The 26,314-nt window shown below is 41.5% G+C and overlaps 1 protein-coding gene across 2 annotated transcripts; it reads right to left on the reverse strand.

The window, feature by feature from the left end:
- Positions 1–2,701: 2,701 nt before the first annotated feature.
- On the reverse strand, positions 2,702–26,050 carry C6 (complement C6). Of its 2 annotated transcripts, none has more exons than XM_074532762.1 (18): positions 25,903–26,050; positions 24,239–24,396; positions 23,268–23,424; positions 20,849–20,993; positions 20,090–20,231; positions 19,115–19,253; positions 17,009–17,209; positions 15,078–15,318; positions 14,284–14,406; positions 13,166–13,332; positions 11,978–12,203; positions 10,647–10,818; positions 9,618–9,729; positions 9,049–9,181; positions 7,893–8,084; positions 7,270–7,360; positions 5,549–5,790; positions 2,702–3,632 (listed from the first exon to the last, which is right to left on the reverse strand). In XM_074532762.1, exons 1-18 carry the CDS (start codon positions 25,930–25,932, stop codon positions 3,451–3,453), a joined length of 2,853 nt encoding a protein of 950 aa, XP_074388863.1. In that variant the 5' UTR covers positions 25,933–26,050; the 3' UTR covers positions 2,702–3,450. The 2 variants fall into 2 exon arrangements, with proteins under 2 accessions (XP_074388863.1, XP_026650386.2); XM_026794585.2 differs by lacking the exon at positions 25,903–26,050 and adding an exon at positions 25,589–25,842.
- Between the last annotated feature and the right edge of the window lie 264 nt (positions 26,051–26,314).

Here is a 26,314-nt window from a genome sequence, read left to right on the forward strand (position 1 = left end):
AAAGACTCATTATATTTATTTTGAATGATGCTTCCTCTCTAATGTTAAGACCAAATAGATGGGTTTTTTCTGTGCAGTTAAGAAGCTGCATTACCAAGAAAGATGTCCTTTGAGAACTAGCAAGGTCTCTGTGACCTAGGTTACTCTGACAGATGCACTTCAGGTTTGCTGTATCTTCTGCAATTATAAGTTATGGCCCCAGGAAATGGTACATCAAGCCAGGTATGTTACTTGGAACTTGCAGTGGCAAAGGAGGGATGGTTCACAGTGAACCAGAAAACTATCATTACCTGATATAAGTCATCACTTCTAAGAAAAAGACAGATACTGCAGGAAATATTAAAGAACTTCAGTCCTTGATCTAAGGATTGGGGACCCCTGTGACAGAGCACAAGAGCAAACCCCAAGTCCTTGTGAAGTGCAATCGTGACCCTACTGAAGCCAACAGTAAAAATCCCACTTGCTTCAGCATGCTGAAAATCCTCTGATTTGGCAGAATCATCCCCTTTTTAGTGAGGGGCAGGTGATGTCTCCATTCTGTGCTGCAATGCTCAACTGCAAAACAGAAATTATGGGAATAATCCCCATCAGCAAGAGAGAACAAAGCAAATCTCACTGCAAGCACTTGCACAGCACACCACCACTCTGAGACCAGAGGTGATGGAGAAATGGAGGCAGTCAGAGAGGACCTGGCTGCCTTCTGTTTACCAGAAAATAACTTCATCTGACAATTTATCACGGTGAAAAATATCAGGGATAAAAAATTCCCTTTATCAGAAACTTTGCTAGACAAACTGGAATCAGAAGCCTGTAATGAAAAGTTAGTATTAAGGTTAGAGGATCAGGAGCAAGAAATCTTCATTGTTTGTTGGTGGTGCAGAGAACATACGCAACCATTCTGAATTACTCTTTCTCCACAGAATGCAACCAGCAGGAAGAAACAAGGGCACTAAAAACCAATCTAAACATAATCGAATTTGCAACTCACTCCTAGGTCACCACTATGGTATTATTATAGATTTTCAGCTGGAAGAAAGAGCTATAGAACTGCAAAGAAAAGACTATCTCAGGCTTTTATAATAATTTTTACTATAAATTTTAAGCAAGAAAGCATAAATTTATTGTATTTAGCATCAGGATTAATTTCTTCTTTTTCTGAATTAATTTCTTCTTTTTTCCATCAAGTTGAGACTAGCTGCTGCTTTAGGGAGCTTGACAACATCCCAAATATGTTTCTTTGTAGGGAAAGATAACCACTTCACATCCAGCTCTGTCCCAGCTCCCAGGTGACTTTGTCCAGCCCCTGGCAAGGTGTGACACTTACACATAGGGCAGGTTGTTCAGTAATGGGCACTTCTTGGGCATCGTGCACCGGGTGAGCAACTGGCTGATGTGTCAGATATAAAGGATTGTAGTGAATAGAGTCACATCAGAGTGGCAACTGGTCACCTATGGGGTTCTTCAGGGCTCCATCATGGGCCCGGTCCATCTTCAAAAGCAACTTTGGATGCAGGACTGGAAGGGATACTACATCTGTAGATGATACTAATTTAGGAGGAGAAATCCTTGTTGAAAGGGCTGGTCAATCACCAACACTATGAAGTTCAACAAGGAAAAATGTTCGATTCTGCACCTGAGACAGGGCAATCCTGAATGTATGGACAGACTGGGGAAGGAGATGCTGGAAAACAGTGCCATGGAAAGGGACCTGGGGCTCCTGGTCAATGGTGAGCTGAACAGGAGCCAGCAGTGCCCTGGCAGCCAGGAGGGCCAGCCCTGTCCTGGGGCATCAGGCACAGCATCACCAGCCGGGCAAGGGAGGGGATTGTCTTGCTCTGCTCTGCACTGGGGCAGCCTCACCTCAAGTGCTGGGGCAGCTTTGGGTGTCACAACATAAAAAAGACATGAAACTATGAGAGTGTCCAAAGGAGGATCATGAGGATGGTGAAGGGTCTGGAGGGGAGGCTGTACAAGGAATAGCTGAGGGCACTTGGTCTGTTCAGCCTGGAGAAGGCTGAGGGGAGTCCTCATTGCAGCTACAACTCCCTCATGAGGGAAAGAGGGGGCACACACTTGTCTCTTTGTTGTGACCAGTGACAGGACCAGAGGGAATGGCCTGGAGTTGTGCCTGGGGAGGTTCAGGTTGGCTACTAGAAGGTTCTTCACCCAGATGGTGGTTGGGCACTGGAACAGTCTCCCCAGGGCAGTAGTCACAGCACAAAGCTGAGTCCAAGAAGCATTTTGACAATGCTCTCAGGCATATGGTGTGATTCTTGGGGTGTCCTGTGCAGGGCCAGTTGGACTTTGATGATCTATATGGGTCCTTTTCAGCTCAGCAAATTCTATGATTCTTTTCTATGGAGCTTTTTTCCTGATTGTCATTGTTCTAATGTCTGTTGGTAAAGAAAGAAGTGGAGTTCAGTTTTCCCCTTCTTAAAATGCAGATTTATACTCATATTTGTGAAATTCTGCATGCTGAAGAGAAAGTTCTAGTTTCTGAGCAACTGCTCAGAAATAATTATTTGTGACCAAGGAATGCCGGGGGCATGGACTATGGCAGGGCTGGGGTGCCCCATACAATTGCTCTCAGGTTTGATGCTGATGCAGGTATATGCAAAGAATCTGACTGTGATGTATTTCTGCAGACTCCAAGTACAACCACTCCAAGTAGAACCACATATTGCAGTAGGACTCTGCCCAGTGCATTGCTCATTAAATATTTATTTTATATTTAAAGTACAAACATTCTTAATTCATGCTGAGGGGTACTATAGAAATTCTCCAAGCTTTAGGCTTCAGGCTTTCTGCCTAAAGCTGAAACCCAGTGAACAAACACAGAAAGCAAACACCTCCTCCTTTCAGCCACTCCAATTAAAAATCACATCATTTTGATAACTTCACTCAGTCATTGTGTAATTGCGGTTTTCAGTGTCTGGTTTTGCTCCTTCCATTTGTACCGTGACTGCAGGCAGCTTCCTGCTACCCCTTTCCCATTTGATGTCAGAAGTGGTGCTGAAGTGCTTGCTCTGTCTGCCTGTGTGATACAGCAGGTACTCAGCCAGTGAGACAAGAGTGAACAGCAGTCACAAGCACAAGGACAAAGCAACAAATGGCTGAGGAAAGGAAAAGTCTCATCCAGCTCTAGGGGAGACCAAAGGCAATATTTCTTTTTCTGCCTTTCCATTTGTTCCCCTCCCTTCCTCTGTACATTCCCAGAGGTGCCAGCAATGATAAGTTACACCCTTATAGCCCTGAGCCAGGTCATTTTCACACAGAAAACGTCACTGCCATCCTTCTCCCAAAAAGCTGTTAAACGAGCTGGATTTTTTTTTCCTCATCCTTTTGTTTTGATCCACTTCACTTATCCTTTTGTAACCAACCAAGCTTTTCCATGGGTGGCTCAGTTTGCATTTGATGCAATGATCATGGTGTGTGCAGAGAGCAAATGGGTTATTGCAGGCAGCTCCCCTGCTCCAGCACCTTCAGTTTGACGCCAGCACACTTCATGGCTGCCAGCATGCAGTGACTGACCGTCCTCCTCCTTCCTGTCGTCTCCATTTGGATGCAGTGAGGGCGGATCTCTCCTTTGGGGCACTGGTAAGGCATCAGGCAGGAGCACTGGGTCTTTGTATCTGGGAACAAATGTGTGGAAATATAGCAGCAAATATGATGACCAAAGATAGATTTTATGCTTTGATGACATTTCAAAGTCTAACAGGGAAAAAACACTAGTGGATGTTTGTGATATATTAGTTATGAAAAGCCTGTAGTGCACTCACTAGATGGTTGGATATCAGGAATAGAGGCATAATCAGCTTTTCATAACTGTTTTTTCAGCAATGGCCCATACAAAAGGAGAATCGATCTAACTATTTTTACCCACTGGCTTTCCTTGACTTTTCTTCTAAACAAAGATATATTAAGTTGACTTTCTTTTCCCAATTATCCTTGAACACAATCTTGCTATGAAATGGAGTCTTAAGGTCCATATTGTGTCAGCTCCCATTTCATTAAAGCTCTCTTTATGAATACTAAGCTACCTACTGCTGGCCTGTGGTAAAGCTCTGTCCTGCTGGTTATTTCATTACCTATTTCTGATCTAATCAGGTTCTGACTCTTTATATTCTTTCCCAGAAAGTCCCTAGGCAGAGTTTCTGCCTTCAGTTTTTTAAAGCATGAAAAATGTGTGCTTTCCTCCATTTAGCTTCTTTCATGGTACTGCAGTATCTTCTCTGCAGCATGTTCTGTCCCTGTATTGATACCAACTACTCATTTTCAGGAAAAACAAAATATTAATTTCCTAGATATTTGTGCACACTCATGAAAAGTGGACTTCTGTGGAGATGGTAAAGAGTCCAGTTCTAATCTCTTGAGCACCACACTGGCAACTAATCTTATTTCTTTTTCTTCCCCTTCTCTTATTTTTCTGAACGGAGCCACTCTATAAGCTTTCCAGAGAAAAACACTGAAGTGCTGGCACAAGATCCAGCTTGAAGACACTTGCACAGTGGAAGCAGAACTAGGCCTCTAAGAGGCTCTGGAATAAGTAATTTTTTTTTAAAAAACCCACCTTTTCCCCAGGAGCACATAGAACCTAGAGGTTCCACCAGAGCATGTCCATTGATGGACACACCTGGTCATGTCCTCTGCTTGAGCCCACAGGGGACAGCAGGCCATGCAGTAATTTTACAGCCATATTTACTTCAAATTCTCTGCTTCAGAAATCTTGCATCTTCAAAACAGAGGGTTAGGATTGCTGCACACTGCTGTTGCTTTGTTTGTCATTAAGCAGACCAGGTGTGATAAGAATCAGATTTGTCTCTGGCAGCAAGGGACAGAGTGAGTGTGTCTGTCACTCAGCCTTTGCCTGGCAAACATTTGATATGAGCAGAGCCAGTCAGCTCCTCAGATAATTACAGAAAAACCTACTGCTCATATCACCTGGTTACATAGTAAATAGCCAAGATGCACAATATTGTTTAGAAAATAATCCTCTTAGGTTTTTTTACCAGCTTAGCTAGTTCATTAAAACTCTTGATAACCACAGTTTTCACATGTGAGTGTTTGCAAATTTTGCCATTAAAATCCCATTAGCCTGATGGCCCCAGTCTTGCTTTTGAAGTAGTCTCATGATTTAATTTCCCAATTTAATTATATATTATAGAGGGTGTGGCCCCAAATTAATTCCTGAAGTACAAGCTAGGAGCTAGTAGCCTTATAAGGAATGGGTGAAAATGTTACAAACTACATTTTTTGTGATTAAAGATTCAAATATTAATTCTCCTGAAAAAGTTCTCTTAATTCCCAAGTTCCTCTAGTGCCTTTCTAATGGGAAGTAACAATGCTACTAGTTGTGAGTAAAGGGAAAAGGTACATGTCTAAGTGTAACCCTAGGTAGCAGGGACACAGGACTGACCACACTTTCACACTCTGTGTGCCCAGAAGGGCTATGACATCTGTAAATCCTGTTCTTGGAGCAGTGAAAGTCAGCACATTTTACTTTTAGATCCAAAGGGATGGCTGAATCTCACCCATTCAGAAGACATACCTTGACAATCCTCCCAGTCATAGCAGGTGTCATAGCCACAGGGCTCTTTCTTCAAGCTATTTGCAGAGAGCTTTGCCCTCTCAATAGCCCAGTCTAGGTTGGAATTTCCATGGCAAGGGCCAGAATGCAAGAAATGAAATGACTGCACTCCAAGGCACATTTCAGCTGAGTACTGACAGCTGGGCTTGGTCACATTCTGTTCAGAAACAGCATGTAGCACACAGATGTCTTCTGAGTAGTGGCTGCCCAAAGGAAGAAAAGAAAAATTATTTTAGGAGGCTATGGAACAAGTCCATACTTTTAAACAGTACATCAGCATTGGATGAAACACAGCAAAGCCATGGCCAGGCTGGAGATTCACCTAAAGACCTAAGGCTGCCCTAGCACTGCAGGACCTGGATCTGATAAAACAAGTGCTGTGAGATGAGGAAGCTTTGGTCCTATCCAGCCATTGGGACGTGAAGGACATGTGTCTGAATGGGAAAAAGGAGAGGCTGTTAACTCCACAAGGATGCGAAATTTCCGCTGGCCTGGGTGGCTTTTCTGAGTTAAGGCATCCCTGCAGCTGTGTGTGCAACTCTCTGCGACACACACGTGTCTTGGGACCAGGGCAGGCAAAACCAGTCTTGTGGCTTGTCGTTTCCTTTTGTTCTGTATTGCTCTCAGTTACTGAGTGAATTCATTCCTTGAAGGTGCATGCATTTCCAAGCAGCATCATTTTATGGAACTTAATCATTTTGCAAAAAGAGGATCATAAAATCATAGAATGGTTTGGATTGGAAGGAACCTTAGAGATCATAGTTCTTGCATGCTCCTAGTGTATGGTTATAACATTGGAGAAATAGAGAAGAAGAGTTTCCAGGAGTTTCCAGGAGTCTGTTTCCAGAGGTCTCCACGAGCAGAGAGCTGTGTAGATTAAAAGGATGAGCTGTGGTGTCTCATTACAGTAATGTAATTGAGCTCATTAGAGAGAGCATTGCCCACAGATCGTGGGAGGTGACCCTGCATATGAACTCGCCATGGTGAGGCTCATGTGGAGAGAGCTGTGTCCAGTTCTGGGCTCCTCAGCAAAAGAGAGGCATGGAACTCCTGGAGCAGGTCCAGTGGAGGGTTACAAAGATGATCAAGGGACTGGAGTACCTCTATTATGGGAATAAGCTGTGCAAGCTGTCCCTGTTCAGCCTTGAGAAGAGACAACTGAGAGGGGACCCCATCAGCGTCTGTCAGTGTCTGCAGGGAGGGGACAGAGCAGGGGCTGGGCTCTGCTTGGTGCTGCCCAGCAAAAGAACAAGAGACAACGGGCAGTGAGAGGTGCACAGAAAATTCCACCTGAACATGAGGAAGAAGTGGATTACTGTGGGTGGAACATGGGTGCACAGAGAGGTCGTGGAGTCTCCCTCACTGGAGACACCCAAGCACCATCTGGACACAATCTTGTGCTGTGTGGTCTGGGATGGCCCTGCTTGAGCAGGGAGGTTGGGCCAGGAGACCACTGGGGACCCCTCCAACCTCACCCATTCTGGGATTCTGTGATTTTTTATTTATTTCATAGGCTACAAACATGACTGTAATTTGAATACAGAGGAACAGCTAGCTAGCTAATATCTGAATAGAGAGCAGTCTTGATTTGCAGTTGTCTTTTCCTGCTTTTCCTGTTCAGTGTCACAAAGGCCTCTTGGTCTATCATTAGAGAAATTTTGATTTCTAATTACAGCACTTACCCACAATCTTCTTCTGGAGACATACAAACACATTGAGATCCAATCTGCTTTTGTCCTGGACTGCAAATACCTCTAATTTTGGTTAGCAAATCTGAAAAAACGAGTGAGAACTACTGTAACTAGTAAAGAGTGAACAGAAATATCTTACACTCTTACCATAGAAGCTAAAATGGATTTATTTCTATTTGTCCTAAGTTTCTCTTTTCAAAAGCTTCCTGGTTGGCATGCTACAAGTATTTTCATCAGTCTTTGTAAAAATCACTGGAAAATAACATGAGCAGGTAAAGTTTCAATAGAATGCATTTTCCTACTTTGCTTTCATAAAGCCTTGTTAATGCAGTTGGGGTTTGGTTTGATTTGGTTTTGATTTTAAGCAAACTGTTGCAGTGTCTCAATTTCATTATTAAAGTTTACAGTACATTGCATCCAAAAATTCTGAAGAACGCAGAAGTTTAGAGCAGAAATTCTGTCACCATGGGAGACACAAAGGAAAACTAAAATTAATGAACAGCTGCTATATGTCTTAAACCCAGTCATCAGCCTTCTAGCTCTAGCTAGCTGAAATAAACAGCACTGTTAATACCAGCAATATGGAAGCAGTAAGTGTCTGCAGGCATACTAACCTTTTTCACATGTAGTAGACATCATAACAGGAGGTGTCCAGGACAGGTCTTTCCCACAGGTATACTCTGTGTGACCAGTGACTATAAACCCAGCTGGGCAGCTCAGCTTCATTGTTTCACCAATGTTGTACTGCTGCTTAAATGGGGAAATTGTGACACTCTCAGATATTGGTGGCCTGAGGCATACTGAGACTGTAACAAACAATAAAAAAAAGCATAATTCTAGTTAGTTTAATGCTCTGTGGATATTTACAGAAAGTCATAATGCTTTATCTGAAGAACCATATAAGGACACCCAGTAATACTGAACATTTGTCTGACATACAAAACTAATAAAAATGTAACATAATCAAGTCTAGAAATTTTCAGTGCACTGTCATAGTCTTTAAAATATTTTTCAAGTAACAACTAAATAATGACAAAATGTTTCTAATGTATGCCAATATAAAAATAGTAAGAAAATGGCATTTAACAACATATTTTAATTTTTCATTTGTAAATGGAAGATAGTCAATGGCAATAGAAAGCTCATAAGTATATTCAGGTACTTATTTTTGTTAAAATGAAGAATAAGTCAATGAAATTATACCAAGGCTTAGAAAACTTCTGAAATCTCTCTTGTTAGCAAACACAAACCAATTTGATCCTTAATTCTTAACTGACCTATAAATCCTTCAAGGCATTGATTTATAGTAGAGATTTTCAAGGCAGCCTGGGAGGTCATGTTTAGAAACATATCATCCATTTAATATAAAAGATAGTAGACAAGTTTCTGTAGGAATGATTTCTTCTTCATAACTATATCAGCCTAAAGATATCTATGTAAGTCTGAAAACAAAAGGTGAGTCCTTTTGTTAAAGCTATTTAAAACTAGAAAAGAGAAGGATCTTGCAGCATCCATTTGAGGATTTTCTAATGCACTGCATATTAAATTTCCTTACAAAGCACATACTAGTAACACTTCTAAATTGAAAGAGGAGTGATGTAGTGACTCACAATGTTTTTACCATGTCTACATTAAATACCTTCTTAAAATGTTATCTTTTCAGATATGTTAGAGATTTGTTTTTAAAAGACCTTTATTAAAATCTTTTTTGTATGTTTTCTTCCCCTTCTATTTTGTTGGTGTGCATTTTGTTCATTTTCTCTTTCTTACGTTGGCACTCAACATGTTGCTGTGTCCAGGTTTGATCTGGCAGGCACCGAAGGTATTGGTAGCCAATGAGGCTATATCCACTCACACAAGCAATTTCAACTTCCTCCCCAACAGCATAATGGTTCTTTTCACTCTTAAAAAAAAAAATTAAAAAAAAAATTAAGAAACCCACACCAAAAAGCTCTGCAAGGATCTATGGTAACAAGACTGGGCATTGTCAAAGGAAACAATAGCAAAATCCTGATAAGATGTAATGAATGCATGCATTTCCTACTCTGAAATATGAGTCATCCACTCACCAATATAACGATAACTTTTTCCAGTTGCAGTAACTGATGTCATGGTTACCAAACAAGGATTCAAGGACCACTTGAAATGAATTTTACCTTGACTTTTCTTCAGTTGCTGGTGCAGTGTGGTGGGCTAGAGTCCTGCAGCATTCTTTAGACACAGTGCTTTCACTAGCACAGTAGCTAGACTGGATATCAGGCACATACAGCAGAGAAGCTGCAAAATTTCCAATCTCTGCAACTACTACACTTTTCTTCTGTATCATTTTTCATGCTCACCCTGATAAAGCCATATTCTGGTGGGCCTGGTCTAAAGCATCCAGACTGAGGTTCACCGATCAAGACATTCTCCTCTCTCCTGGCTTCATCATCATTTATACAAGGAGCACCTCTGAAAAGTGAAAATTTGCTGTAAGGCTGTGTCTTAAGCATTCATGTCACCATGTAACCATGGCAGAATGCCACGAGAATTGCAAGTGGGTCATGTCACCCTCCCCCTTTAGTTTTATTCTGTTAAATTAAAGATGGTGGATAAAACTGCAGGTTGACATGGGGGAGAGCAAGAGAGCAGTAAAAAAGTGCCAAATACATCTATCAACATAATTAATTAAAGATTTTTTTACAGCAAGAACAAGAGGCAGCAGAGAACAACATAACAGGAAATCTCTTGATAATCCTTGTAATTCCTGTTGCCCCCAAGCAGTGGTTGAATGTGGCTGGTCTCTCATGTGTCTAACTTGGTAACAAAGAACTGTGGAGCCCATTGCTTGTAATTCTCTCCTGTTCACTGCAGAGAGGAAAAAACCTGAAGCTTTGGGCTTGAAGATGAAAAAAACTGAGCCAGTTTGGGGCTAGGATTTGAAGTTGAAACCATGCTAAAAAGGTACATCAGGCATACTTGAAACTGAAATATGAGAAACTTGGTAGCTTCATCCAAACTCTCTCTGTGACTGAGTTCAGATCTAAACCTCTAAGAAAAGAGGGGATAGGGATAAAAACAGAAACAGTGAACTCCAATGAAGACAAGAAAAATATTTTCCTTGGTTTTGGAAAAGAAGCCACGCAAAGTATCAAACAAGATCTACAGGCATACTTTAGTATGTAATTCATCAGCAATTTTCTAGAAATAAAAAATTATTAAATCCAAATGTGAAGCAAATTGCAGAGATTTTCAGTTTTCCTTTTCTATGCTCCACCAAAGAAATTGAGAGGGGAAAGTTGTCTGCAATTTCTCCTTGGCAGTCACAGAGCCACTGTGGAGCACTTCTTAACCATCCCATGACTAAGGAGATCTTTTGACCTTCTCACCTGTCTGTGAACACAGAGATATAACAGTCCTCCTCTTCTTCCCGCTGCCCTTCACACGGCTTCCCACCGTTCATTGGGGAGGGGTTATTGCATTCCCGGGTCCTTCTTCTTTTGAATGAAGCATCACACGGACTCCATTCAGACCAGCAACCCCATCGGCCATCAACAGCAACTGCAAGGAACAAAAGAGACACCATCTTTTATTGGCAGGCCAGTACCATACACAATATTTATTTTAAAGCCACATATGAGAGGGATGATGGTAAATTCATATTAGCCATTTTCAGAAAATTTAAAATTGTTAAGTTTAAAGGAATAGATTGCATCTAGAACATAAAATTTTCGAAAAGATGTCCAGTCAAATTCCAGCTGCTTCATAAAACACAAAAATACATTTACCTTTCTATTTTTGGTTGCAAGTAACATTAAAACTCAGAAGCAGCATATTTTATACTTTTATTGCACTCAGAGATGTGTGTGTTTTCATGGTACCTACAAGTTTCTTAGATAGGTCATTATTTAATGAGTTTTCAAATAAATCTGAGTTTTAACACCATGTCTAAACCTGAAATCTACAACCTATGCCACTTACATTTAAAGATTACTATTACTCTTTTCTCTTAACCCCTGGTATCTATTACCTGTACCACCATGCACACCCTTTCTTTCTCTGCATGCAATAGACTGTCTGTATCCATCTCTGTCTTCAGTTGTTTATTTCTTTCAAAATATTCCTCAATTAGGGTCAGATAATGAGAACTGTACCTGCCTGCGTGACTTTAACTTATGTTTCCTTTTGATTGGGGAATATAAATATATATAATGTCTCCTTTGTTTCCCTTAGGTATGGCACTAGTGCAAATTTAATTCAAAAATGTTTTTGCATTAAATTGCTCTTTAAATTTTCCAGAATAATTATAGTCTCTCTCCTTATGACAACTGAGTTTTCCTTCTAAACTGTAATCAACAATTTTTATGTTCATTAGCCATTCAGTCTTTAAGCATAATAGGCAACAGGGAAAACTAGCAATGTTAAGCAATGAGTTTCTTAATTTTTTGCATCAATTATCTTTGATCTCAGCTTCACCCTTATTGCCAAACAGCTCATTTCAGGTTACCTTAATTCTGTAGCTAAGGAATATTTTACCATGCCTTACACTGTCTTTGGAGTCATGGCCATTTTTCATTTGTAATCCCCACATTTATCCTTATGCTTTTTGGACATCACCATGTGGTGCTGCGGATTTATAAAGGGCAGGCTATGGCCGAGCAGCCCCCATGAGGAGGCTCCGGAAGGCCCCGGTTTGCAGGCCGCCGCCTCGGCCCAGTACCTGCGGTGTAGCCAGGAGCCTGCGTCTCGCAGTTGGCGCCGTAGGTGCCGGGCGGGCACAGGCAGAGGCACCGCGTCCCCAGGAGCACGGCCCGGCCGTTGTTGGGGCACGGGGCGCAGCGGCACGGGTCCAACATTCCCGCCAGCTCCCGCAGGGCCCTCCGCAGGTGGCGGCGCTTGGTCACCGCGCACGGCACGTTCCTCACCAGCTCCACGATGGGCGACACCTAGCAGAGAGCTGTTCCGTCAGCGGGAGCCGAAACACAGCAGGGCCCTCACCGGGAAAGCCAGAGCTTTAAAAGGAGCTAGAGCTTACATATGAAGCTGTATCACACAGGAATTGGGGATGTTTTAAATGAGCACAGCAGGGTTATATACATATGAAGGTTATCGTGTTCATAATGCTTTTATCTCCCCAGTTTAGGACTCTGTGCGCCAGGGCAGAATCAACCAAGTGGAATATTATGTCTTAAAATTCAGGACACTCTCAGCCACACATCACATGTATGTACATGTACATGCTCTGTAGGGTTTGTCTGCATCCAGTCCCTGTCGTGTCAGACATCCCTATGTTGCCTTCAGGAGTTCAGCAGCTGCAGCAGGATGTGGTCAGCTGATCCCTCATGGATCCCATCCCTCAGTGGATGCTGCTTTCAGGCAGGTTTTGCTGTGTGCCTCAAGTGCTGCTGAACAGCTGCTGTACCAGCTGGGGAGGGAGACAGCTCAGTGCACCCACAGCAGCACCAGCACGCTGCGCTAAGGGAGCAGGACTGAGACAGACTAAGGGAGCAGGACAGAGACAGAGAGCCTTGCTGTTTTATTTCAGTTTAGCTGTGTGACACACTTTGCAACATAGGCCCGACAAGGGAATGATGCCATGAGGTGTTTTCCTGCACAGTAACCAACCCATGCCTATGCCTGAGTTCCTGCTGGTGCCAGAGCAAGTAATTCACATTCCTCACTCTTAATCCCGCTGTCCATGGACAATGCAAAACTGGTGTGCCTTATAAACCAACATGCATAAGAAGCTATCCTAATAAAAGTTCTGTATGTTTATATTATGCTCATATTTATGTACATTCATATGAGACACATCATCATCCCTGTTTACAGGAAAAACATATCTGCACAGCTCTATGAGGAGCAGTTAGTCTTTGCTATCTCAGTGTTTTTCTTGTTCTTCTCTTACCTCAAAATCAATCACCACAGGATTGTCCTTTGTTGATTCCAGCCAGTCTGTGAAGACTCTGTGTCCTGGAAAAGCCCCCTTTTTCTCCCAGGCCAGAGCTGCTGCATACTCTGACCTGCCACCTTTTACCAGGGAAATTGATCGTTCAGCTGACTCCAAAATGGAACCTGAAAGACGATTTCATTACCATATTTTCAGACAAAGTCTTCCAAAGACAGCATATGTGACAACACAACTATAAGAAAAAGTGTAAAAGGATATTAAACAATATACTAAGATTAATTTTCTGGAACTATCCTTGAAAAGATGAAGTCAAAGCTCAGAAGAGCTTTGACTTCAGCCTGTGATAATATTCCAAATGAAATTGCTTGAGACCTGAACCATGGGGAAATCCAGAGTGTAAGACAGTAGAGGAAAATGCAGAGGATGCAACAGCCTCCTCTAGAGCACACAGCATAGTAGGAGGATACCTCTAGAACACACAGAATGGCAGGTTTAGTCCTGGCTGCAAACATCCAAGACACTAATCAATTACTGAGGACAAAAACATGGTGGAAGTGATGAAATTCCTATCCTTAGTGGTGCAGAACATGACTCTTGCCATTCTCATGGAAAATGCACCAGCCTTCTGCAGTTCTGAGACACATTTCTGGAACCCTGGTACCTAAAATGTCTGCTTGGCATGAGGAAGGTGGGAAGGGAAAGCCAGGGACTGTGTTATTCCAGCCCAACTCTCTCAATGAGGTCTGAGCAATCCTTAAAGATCAGGGACTGAGTCATAGACACAAATTTCTAGCATCGCTCATTTATCAGTTCAGCATTTCTGGCCCGGGACTCAGGGTGAGGGGTGGTGTTTAGCAGATCTGTGACCAGCTAGAGAGCCAGTGACACCAGATCCCCAGTGATGGCACAGCAGAGCAGACAAATAGCACACCTATATCATAATTTCTTTCGCAAATGAGAATGTGATTTCAGTGCTTGTATCAGAACCAGACACCAAAACACTGGCTGCTCTGTTTCTTTGTTCAACAAAGCTAAGAGGTCACCTGGGGCAGCTGAGGGAAATGATATCTCTCAGGGTAAGTAACAGGACATGGCCCTGTTCTCATCATGGTCACCTTCGTGGGTCACAGTCATCCTGTTTGTGGTGCATCTGGTACTGACTTTCTTTTTCTTCCAGAAGAGCACACGCCGGGTTGTTTCTGTGCGGACACACTCTGTTGATTCCTCAACTGACAGGCCTGGAAACACCACACAGCAGCATCTTTATCAGCACAACCATGACACATGGCAGGCACCATGCCCCGCTGAGGGGAGCCAGCAGCTTCTCATGCTCCTCACCCGCCCCTGGAGCCCTCACTGCGGCAGGCACGTGCTGCCTCTCATGCAGTGCTGGACAGAGGCGTGCTTCAGCTACCCTCCCATGCCCCTGCAAGTTACAGCAGTGCCATTAAAGATCACAGCTTTTAACTTTAGATTCCTGTTTTTGTGGTGTTGTCTTTTCATTTTGAGAATCCAGCAGTTATGGGAAAATGTTAAAGTAATTTCTAATCCAAACCATCAATTTTGTTGACTGCATCTGAAAAGTACCCCTTATACCTCTCAGACCTCAGTCCTATGCTATAGGAACAACTTTTCCTGGTGGCACCTGGTCTTGGTCTGAAGATCTTAAGTGGTTTCACTGAACACAGTGACATTTACCAAATAGGAATCTCCTGAACTTTTCAAATACGGTGTAGAGCAAAAATTTCTTCTTGCTCTATATATAAGCAATGTGAGTAATTAATGAGTCTTTGAAAGTCTAAAGAATTTTTTGCTGTTGGAGATCTTACTCTGTGGTGTAAGACCTAAAAAGAGGGATAAGAAAAGCTGTTAAACAAATAATTATATTTTCTTGTTAAAGATTACGTACCCGAGTTTTGCAGTTCCTCAGAGCTATACTGGTAAAGAATATCATAGGAACCACCCATCTTCCCAGAAGTGTAGTAATGAGTGCCAAAGTCATCAAATATTCTGCTGTATAAAGCATAGTTGTACTCCAGGGGCAGGTGGTTAAGTGCTTTTAGAAAGACGTCTGATAGCTGCAGATCTGACTGTTTCATTGTGAAGTTTGCAACAGAAATTACTTTATGGACTCTAATAAAGTTGGAATTCTAAAAATAAGAAAAGGGGAGTCTTAGCACCTTCAGCAGGAGGTGAGTGCAGAAACTAGAGAAGCCAAGAGTATTAATATCTTATTTATACATATTTTAACATATAGGTCTGAATGAGACGCCCCAAAGTGCAGGAAAATTCCTCTCTCCTCTTAAATGATCAGTATAGCTTTCTTTTTTCACTATATAAGGAAGTGTTGCAAATTTACTTGTAGGTCTCTCAAACATACACAAATACACATCTACCTACAAACACTCATTAATACAATTTATGGAGACAGAGATAAAAATAAAGGCTTCTTGTCTGATACAGTACATAACACAAGGAAGATCCAAGGTAATAATCCTGCTGTGGATTTATTAAGAAAGGACTTTAAACCATGTCATCTTCAGCCAACACCAGACTAAGTTATTGGTGGGTTTCTCTGGTTTCACAGAATCATGAACAGGTTTAGGTTAGAAGGGACCTTAAAGACCACCCAGGTTCAGCATCACTGCTGTGGGCAGAATCAACTTCCACTGGACCAGGTTGCTCAAAGCCCCATCAAACCCAGCCTTGAACACTCCCAGGGATGGGGCATCCACAGCTTGTCTGAGCACCCTGTTCCTGCACCTCACCACCTTCCGTGACAACAATGCTGAAAACCAGCATATACCCAGAATAACTTTGCTGTTGGAAGTTTAACCTAAATTAACATTTTCATGATTAGCTCTGATCTGAGCTTAAGCCAATAAGAAGCCACTGTTCCCCCAAAATAAACTTGCCAATTGTACAAGAGAGCTGCCTGATGTGTGTACATGGGCATGAAAGTGCACAAGTTTCCAGCAGCTGGAACTTCAGGATAGTTGTATTCAAACTAGAAGCAATGGACTGTTCAAGAAATCGAATTGCTTAACCATTAGGACAAGTGAGGAAGGCCTGCAGCAAACTTCCATCATAGGAAATCTTAATGTTAAGACTAATATTTCCACAAAAGTTTCACTGTAATTGCATTAGAACTCCTGGGTTTCAACAGGACTTATTTTAGTTCAGTCCTGTGGCCTTTCCCATGCAGAAGTGCAAACAATAGCCCATCATTTACTGCCATTAAGTTATAAAAATACATAATCTTTTACCCTACCAGTATTCATTTGCTTTCAAGGCACAGAATCTTATGGCAAAAATGTTATCTGTTCTGAGAAACTTTTCTGTGGGTGTGTTGTTTCTGAGATTATCTTTATGACCAAAATGCATCTTGGCATTTGAGACTTCAGCATGAGACTTCAATATGCAAGTCAGTTACCAATTAAAAGATAATGTAGATTCATACCCACTACGTGCATATGTATAACATTCTTGAGTGCACGTCCTTTATTTTTTGAGTTGTCTGCTGCTGTTAGATATTATGCCCTCTTAATCTGTAATTAGGATAGGGGAAGGAGTGGCTTACCCAACATGATAATGTCAAATCTATGCTTTTTAAAAATGGAATAAGCCTATGTTTTCTGTACTAAGTGCAGAAAACCATGATGCATTACAAAAGGTATGCTACAACCAGGAACAGGTTGTAATACAAGAAGAGGATTTTTTCAATAGCTAATTCTAGCAGGACAATGTCTTGATAGGGAAAGTAGCCTTTGGCAGCTCAGTTCTGAAATGAGCAGACACAAATCAACTGAGAGAAAGAAACTGAAAGCAACATTAAATTACCTTTTCATATGAGGCTTCAATAGCTTTCTTGAAGGAGGAAGAGCTTGTAACCTGGACCCGCGTCTTTTTTGAGAATAAAAATGGGATACCAGAATAACGTTTACCACTATGAGTGGATGAACCACTGTAAGAAGCAACGTGACTCAGGGGAGTTAAATCTTTGTAGAAATCTGTTGTTACATCATCCTCTTCATCTGTTACCTGGAAATTCAGTAAAGCAAAATGTGTTTGCATAAATGATAATATGAAATGGAAAACTATTAAGCAAAGAATTCTTGATTTTTTCATGTTTTTTAATGGAAAAAATACGCCTTGATTATTTGAAATGTGAAAGTAAGCTACACAAAAGATGAGACTGAGAAAGACTAAGAGGCAAAATGAATACAAGCTAAGAACTAGACTTACTAATAGTTGTTTATACAACCACAAAAAAGCATGTAGCACTTTCCTCTAAAGCTTCTCACCCCCGGGCCCTAAACCTTAGGAATATTTTTCAACAAGTTCCAACACACTTTTAAAAGAATTCCAGGCATACATGTTGTGTCCACATCATGACTACTTCCCAGCCCCACGGCTTTTATATTGTACAAGACAGAGTTTGGTGCTTCGTGTCTTCTCTTCTTAATTTCCAGCTAGAAGAATGAAAAGGATTTCACAGGAGAGTCTCAGCATGATGGATTGAAGGCAGATGAAGAGGAATTGTGATCAAACCTGCTGACTGAGCTGGTAAACCTCCAGTGGTGGTGTTGAGCAATGTACAAAGACAACCTCAGCATCAGATCAGAAATTATTTATTTCCCAAAATTTGAGAAAATCCCTGTGTCTTTTTGAAAAATTTGGAGGCTTTTTTACCTGTTTGCTTAATAGGGCTGCTAAGGATTTTGGGAAATGAGGCGGCCCATTCTCCTCCCTCACCTTCAATTTTTCAAGAAATCCTATGCTTTTGCAGGAAAATAGACTGGAGTTCCAAGAAGGCCCAATCCAGTGACCCTTCTATATGAGAAGCTGTTCTAAATGTTAAAAGCTAAAGATGCACTCCTAAAGGTGAGTTTCACAAACGCTTAACAGTTCTGCAAATAGACATCAGTAACTTAATGAACTTTACTGGCTATAAAAAGACCTGGGCAAACCAAAGGTTGGTTTTCCCATCTGAATATTTCTGCAGACAGTAATTTTTCACCATTATTGATAAATCCTACATGTCATGGCCAATACAATTGCACTTTCTGTGAAATGTAGCAGGGTGTCCTATTTTCAGTTGCCTCTGTTAAATTAATCCTAAAGTCTCACAACACCTGTGGCAAAAATAATCAGTTTTCATCCATTAGTTGAGCATTTTTTACATCCTGCATTCTTGTTTTCCCAATGCAGCATCTACTGCTTCAAACAGGGCCTGCTCATATATACACAGCCAGATGTTGTGCCCCAACCACAGTATTCAAAGCATTTTCTGAAGGCTAGTGTCCATAAAAGAGGTATTAGTGGTTCCTAGATTTTTTATTAGCATGTTCCAGGTTCATTTTGGCCATTCCGCATTTGGTCCTGTAAGCTTCCTCTCCAGGCTGTGTGTATTTTGTCCTCCTGCTTTCCAGACCCAGTGTCTGCCTGCTTTCCTTGCTGCCCTGTGGAGGGGCTGGGCAGAGAACAGGCAGGACTGAGGGGTTGAAATGGCTCAGGAAGGAACTGGATCCCAAGGCTGCAGGTGACAGGAAGGAAGCTGGAGTCAGAGCTGCAGCCATTGGCTCTTCAAGTACACAGAAGTGATGCTGGAATAAGCCTTGGAGTTGAACAAACCTCTGCCTAGATGATGTCTGGCTAGGAGAAGGCCCTCGGTACCAAGTTGGAACAAAATAAGGCCGCAGCCACTGGAAGCAGGGGAAGCTCAAATCAATCATAGTGATTCTGATACGTGGTGCAATGAGTTAATACAGATCTGAAAACAACGAGTGAAATGTGAACATTTATCCTCTTTCCACACACCAATTGAAGCACCAAGCCTCACCAGGTTGAGAAATTTTGTTCTAAAGCATACAGTACTACCTAACACTAATTTGGATTGTGATTACAGCAAGAGTTTTACTGCTGGGAGCTGCTGCTTGACAGTACCTGAAAGCTGACAGCCTCCAGATTTGCAGGGACACGATACAACTTCCTTGTGTCATTGCGCTTCACCGTTGTGCACCGCCCTCCGTTGAATGAGTTGCCAAGAACTTCCCCTCGGCTCTCTCCTGAGAAAATGTGAAATCTAAAAAAAATTTATTAAACAATTCCAGAAAAATGTATGGACTTGAAACATTTCATGATATACAGCTGAAGTGAGGTATTGTAGATTTGACTGAGGGCATGAGCATCTGGGTCTTGTTACTGCTTTGAAAGGAATTACAAGAACTTCTCATTCACACTGAATTCACCTGAAAAATGCAGTAGCATCAATCCAGTTTCCTGCTTTCCAGCAGTGCCTAACCTTACTGATAACCCCAAAGTCAGCATAAGGCACTCAGTCTTCAGTGGAGAGCTTAAAAATGTTCTAGAAAAATGAACTACTGGTTCTCTATTTCTACCATAAGTGATGTTACTGGACCACAGTGAGTTCAAAATTCAATTAAAAAATGCAAGTCTGCTAGGGACAGGCATCCCATGTTTAGGCTTTATATTGCTTTAATTAATAGTGTGGAAGTAGCTGGTATCCTGTGAAATGTCAAACAGACAAACAACATCTGTAGAGGAGCATCTTTAAAATCTCTGAAGCACTTGGCATGATATACAGCTAGGTAATTCCATGAGCTGGAAGTTGCTCATACATGCTCTGGTTGCTGTAGGACAAAACAGATCACCTGGGGACAGTGTTCCTCGACACCTCCTCATCTGGTCTACCAGCAGTGCAGAGCAGGACTGGAAGATGCAGCAGGCCAGTCCTAGTCTAATTTTTTTGTTGTATTTTTATAATTTCTTGCCAGTTTTAATTTGAGATATTATATGCTTTAATGAATGCTCTCACATGCTTACTGGGAATTATTTTGTTCATGCAAATTAGTGAGGTAACAACTAAAGCTTAGAAAAAGATTAGCAGAATTGGCTTACCCACTGCCTATTAATTGCACACCTGGGATGCTCTCATACTTTCGGTTACACACAGTCTTTTTCCTTCCACAGTTTCTTTCATCAGAGTTGTCCCCACAGTCATTTTCTCCATTACATTGCAGTGTTTTTGAAATACAGCGACCTGCACCAGAGAAACAACAGCAGCAAAGGTTCATCATGTCTAAATGCAGAAAAGGGCAATCTTTTTCCCTTGCAAAGGTGTGAGCTTGCCATAGATGTTAACACTGAATTAGTATAAAGTCAGGATTACCCCAATTAAGAAATTATTATTTCGATTCTGTGAGTTTTGCCTTGTTTCAAAGTTGCAAAGGCTTAATTTTAAGTTTGGCAAAAGGATATGTGGATAAAATTATTTAGTTTAATCAGGTATATTTAAATTGACACAAACAAGAAATAGTCACAAGCCTAATAAAAATAATGAGAATTTATGTTCAGACAAACTCTGAAGTTATATTTGCATATGAAAAATTTGTGCAAAGAAATATAATTGGAACAGTGCTACTGTCCAGCTATCATGATCATAGTGACACCCCAGGCTAGGGACTATATTTTAATTACTTATAGAAGAAACTGAAGAGATAAGCTGTTACTAATACATATAAAATCCTCACATAAGCTTTTCTCGCTGGTCCATTTTCCCTGGAATTTATGCACAGAATGTATCCATGTCTTTTGCCTCACCACCTAACATTTGACTAAATGGTAATGCTGCAGTTACACAATGGGGATTATCATTACCACTCTCACACCGAAACTTATTCTTGCAGTCAACTTCCACTATGTTGCAGAGCTTGGCTGGGAAACACGGACGGGACTCCACCAGTGGCTCGGTACAGTCCTGGCCCCCAAACTGGGATGGTCGCTGGAGTGGCCGGGTACGGAACTGAAAGGCAGAGGAAACAAGCCCAGGGCTGTTTTTGTGAGCTGTTTGTAGCTAAGTCCCACCCCAGGCAGAGCCACACACTTCAGTGCTGCTGAAGCTTTATCAGAACCAGAGCCCTAAAGGAAATAATCACTCATTCTTGTCCTTCCATTCTGCCGTGCCATCGTCCCAGGTGAGGCAGGCAGGGAACTGGTATCCAAGAGCCTCATTAGTCCTGATGGAGCATAAATTATTCAACTGCAGACTACTTGGTCTGCATGACCAAAGGAATCAGAAATTTCATCCCTGTATCTTCAAGATATACAGTAGGAAATGATGTGAGAACAGGTTTACAGAGACTTTTCCCCTTCTTTACCATCTCTGTTGAATTAGAAATACCCTGACAGTGACAACCCAGCTGGCTTGACTCCCACGTGTGGGACCACTTGTCTGAGTAGAACTGGATTACTTGAGAAGACAAAAAAGCTTTTCTTGAAAGTTTCTGGGAGCTCACTGAGCTTTCTTTCCCTGAGGCAGCACCCTCCACACGAAACAGTAAAGTTGGAGGGTGATAGATAAACCACTTCAGATGTATTTTCCACTCCACTTCACAGGACTTCCAGTGAGACCTGTCTGCGTGTGCCTGAACAGTTTCTCCTCTAAGAATTTTTCCCTGTAGTAGAAAAGTACAGTCCCTTGCAGACTTCCCTCCCTGTAGACAGACCCTGGAGACAAACAGGGCAGGAAGATTCTAGTGAAAATCAGTAACCAAGTGACTCTGAAGAGAGAGTGCAAAGAACAACACCAGAAAGTTTTCAAGCTTGTGAGAACCATTCCTTACACTCCATTTTGGTCCTGTAACACTCACTCATATTATTTGTCAGAGCTTCCACTTCTTTATGCCTCCCCATCGTTGGGAACTTGCTACACTAAGAGTCAACTCTTACACTGTAAGCCAGGTCCTCCATTCTGTTGGTTATTCCTATTTATAAATGATACAAGCAATGATCTTTATAGTTTGTAGGGGAAAATGGACCACAGTCCACAAAAGCCCCTTTTTGTTTTAAGAAGCAAATATGTTGCATCAATACTTAAAACTAGCAAAAATTAATACATTTATATAGTAATATAAGGTAAGAAACTTGGACTTATAAGAGCATATTGAAATCAGTTCAGTTGAGAGGAACACTCCCTTTCACCTCTTGAAGCTTTCTGTCTCCCAGTCTCTCATTGATTCTCCATATTTTGCTCTCATACTGCCCATCCTACTTGCAACCCCACAGGCTGGTTCACCTCTCACACATAGAACTGCTTTTTTATGTCTTTCTCACGCTATCTGGGCATCAGAAAGCTAGATATTTATGTAAAGATGTACTTATGATGTCTGGCAGATTTTTCAGGGCTGCTTTTCAGGCATGGATTTCTGAAACCAAGCGGTACATGCGGAGGGACATGGGCTGTGTCTGTACAGAACCTCAGAGCTGCTCTCATGGTCAGCTTCAAAGCTCATACCCACCAGCCATACAAACTACCCCACACAATCTGCTGTCACTTCCCTCTATCCTCTACAACCTCACATTTGACAGCCCTTGGTCTGTTTAGGTCAAATTCACTTTAACCTGATGTTTCATTTCTTCCCTCTCCACTGACTCACCTAAAAGTGTACCATCATAACAGAGAAAAGCCCAAGGGGAAAAACACCATCCTGGGTGTTTGTCCCACAGATACTGGCACATCTGCTTGTGGAGATGGGGGGATTTGTACATGCTAGGAAGGTTCAGGGAATGGGGCTCTGTATTTCTTAACAGCAATCTCAAACTATCCTGACAATCAGCGTAAGATACAGCCTGAGAATTTCTAGCCAACAGCACTTAGGATTTGTTGACTCTTTTCAAGAGATTATTTGATTCTATTTTTCTTGTCTTTAGAACTTAGAGAATGTTAAGCAAAGATTCTGTGACATTGTCCTGCTTAAGTCTACATGAACACTTTACAGTTTAGTTGATTCTTGGTGTGAAAAATTCACCTTTAAATATGGCAGTGTAAACTTTGAAGCAAGTTTATGATAAGCATCACAAGCAGTATCATAAATGGATTTACTCTAGTAAAACCCCTTTCTGGTTTGATCTGTTTATTTTAACTTGTTCTCTCCAGCTCCTACTGTATAATTCATAACCAATTTCCCTTGATAAGGTAAACTCTCATTTTCCAGATTAATTGCTGTAAAGCTGAAACAAAGAGATCTCTTTAGCATAATTTCTTGCATTTAGCCCATATAATGCACTTTCTACCTACTTGTTTTTTAACACATGGGTCACATTCTGACCAAGGGCCAAAGTCTCCAAGCTGACAGTTGATAGGACATGTTTGCTGGTTACATGTACGAGATTCTTGCTTTGTGCACAGCTGGTCGCAGAAGTTTTGGCTATAATATTCATCCATTCTTATTTGCCTAAAAAAAAAGTTAAAAAAATATGGTGGGAAAGAATGGACAGAGTGTAGGTGTTCTCTACTTGTGGGTGAAGGCTGACAAAATTATTTGAACCCAACTAAGAAACCCTGAGAGATAATATGCATTTGCAGAATGTTGATTACAAGAAAAATCCAAATATGCCTTAAGTTTAAAGCGCAATTCTTTTTGATTCATGTCACTTCAGATGTCCCAGAGGAAAGCTACAGACAGAGCCAGGAAGAAAAGAGGGGATTTCTCACAAGTTTAGATTACACCACAGTGCTGCATCAAATTTGATGCTGCTGAATCTTTATTTGACATCATCTGTTGTTGTATAACTAATGGTGCAGGGAGGAAATTTGGAGCTTGTTCCTGCTGTGGGGTTGTGCCAGTGCAGGGCCCCCAGAGCCTCCTGTGTCCACAGGGGCTGAGCACCCACAGCACTCTGCCAGCAAGGCCACTGCAGGACCTGGCTGTCCTCCCCTCATTACATCCATTAGCAGGTACAGGTTTGTTTGGAACCACTGCCTCCTAGGATTAGAATGGTCTGAGTTGGAAGGGATCTCAAGGATCATTGAATTCCAGCCCTCCCCTTCCCTCCCTGCCTCATGGGCAGTAATGTTCTAGATACTGAATTTTGTAATTTTAAAGCATTGCAATTAAAAGATGATCTATTTATCTGATAAACACTTGAGCATAACAATTTTTCTCAATATGTTGTCGAAGGTGGAGCTTTGGACATGGGTGCCACACTCCAGAAGTGTTGTTTTTCACAGAGAAGAAACACAGAAGCAGTGAGGTGGCTTGGCCCTACCTGTGCCTGGTCTGTGTGCCCAAATTGCAGGTCTGTGAGCAGGCAGACCACGAGCCCCATGGGTAATGCTCACAGTAGCACCCCTGGCTGCTCCCAATCACCAGGCTCAGCAGGACCAGGAGCGCTGGCACAGTCATGCCCATGCCGAAGGCGTCCGTCTGCAGAGACAAGCAACAAAAGCTCAGGAAACCATCACTTAGTTATGCCACAGTTCTTACAGAGATGCCTCTTGTAAAATGCAGAATCTATAAATCTGCTTCAAAATACAAAGCTGCTAAGCAGGGCACCTAGAAAGGGAGAATCATGCATGACAGACATAGCAGTAACTCAGTCAATACTTCAAGGACCAGAAGTCATGATGTGTTTTTTGGCCACTTATTTATCAGGAATACTAATAGAATTGTGTGTTATTTCTGTTTCAGAATTTGCTTATAAATTATTTTGAATGTGACAAATAAAGATCTGTTATTGTTCTTCATTGCTTAGAATATCCTCAAAAATATTTTCTAGAATAGGAATAAAAATATGAGAGTACATCTTATACAGTATGTAAAACAATAAACAAGAACATAAAACTAGGCAGCCACATCTATTAGCCTGTTACCTATTAATTTTCACATGCCTATAAACACCCTTTGTATAAGCATTTTATTGCAGTGAATTCTCCCTTCTCAAAGTTTTGACTAGCCTGCAAACAATCACTATTGCTCATCTGAATTTTCCACCAGAAAGAGAATATCTAGCCTGTTTCTCACTCCAGTGGTCAATCAAACTTTATTTGCTGGGACAGAGGGTTACAGCCAGTGTTTAGGAAGTAACAATACTTGGTAAACTAAAAAAAAATCCAGAAAAAATATGTATTAATTAAAAAATGCAAACCTCATAATGAGGTTGAATCAACACTAACTCTGATAGGCTGTTACAGTAGAGAATTATAAATTTGGTTTACCTCAAAAATCCCACCCCAAATTCAGCAGAACATTTAAAAAACAAAGTATTTGTTTCAAAACAATACTCCAAAATACTTTGTTTCCATAAATTTGAAATTAATTGTGCAATTGTTTTTTTCTTTAAGGTTTTTAGCCATGTATGCTATTATGATTTTTATACTTTGCCGAAAAAAAATGAAATTGCATCAAATCCAAACATTGCTTTCTCCCTTAGCAAAGAAAGGCAGTAGGTTTTCACACTGTTGTGCAATGAGAACTTGCATGACTTTTTACATGAAAAGCTTATGAATGAACAAACCTTTCAGAGAAATTTAAGTATAATTTAATAAAAAATAAGATAAGGCCGAGGAAGTAGCAGTCTTGCCAGTGAGAAGAGAACAGATATTTTCTTTTTCCTTACCTGACTTCCTGGCTTCTTGCACCCACAATGCCAGTTTGGAAAAGAGATGAATCCCTACACAACAATTACTGGCTTTATTCCTTCACTGTGCTGTTCATAGAAAAAACTCTTTATTCTTAGCAGTGAGCAAAACACCAACCCATCAGTGCATCAGAAGCCATATAAATACTAGCCCATGAGAGAGTAATTAACATTTTAAAGAAATAGAGCAAACCCCACAGAACACTTTTCCACAGGTCTTGTAGCCCATGTGCATTGAAGACAACAACAACCACAAAAAAGTCCTCCTTTCTCACTTACTGTAAGATTGTTACCTGAAAAGTCAGTGTACATTGCAGTCTCATGCCACCCTGGTGTGGTTTGCTGGAGTCTTTCAAAGGAAAGGCTGAGGCTTTGTTTGGTTTGGTTATGTTTTAATGAAGGCAAATTGATCTGGTGGGAGGAGTGCACAGAACGAGACGGCCTCTGCACCTGCACGCCCTGGGAGATGCGTTATGCAAAAGTGTGGAGAACCTCCTCTGTGCGCAAATGCAGCTGCTCAGGATGAGCCAAGAGGAATCCAAGCACATTTGCATCAGGCCACCACAGTGGCTCAATGCTCTGCAGGTCTCCTTGTGCTGCCCCAGGGAGCTGCACAACCTCTCTGCCATCAGTCTGACAGCAGGAGAGTGAGAATTTGGTAAGAAGGCTCATGCTTGTAACTCATTTCTGCTTTCACAAGGAAAC

Source organism: Zonotrichia albicollis, chromosome Z, assembly GCF_047830755.1.
Source record: "Zonotrichia albicollis isolate bZonAlb1 chromosome Z, bZonAlb1.hap1, whole genome shotgun sequence".
In the NCBI taxonomy this organism is placed as follows: Eukaryota; Metazoa; Chordata; class Aves; order Passeriformes; family Passerellidae; genus Zonotrichia; species Zonotrichia albicollis.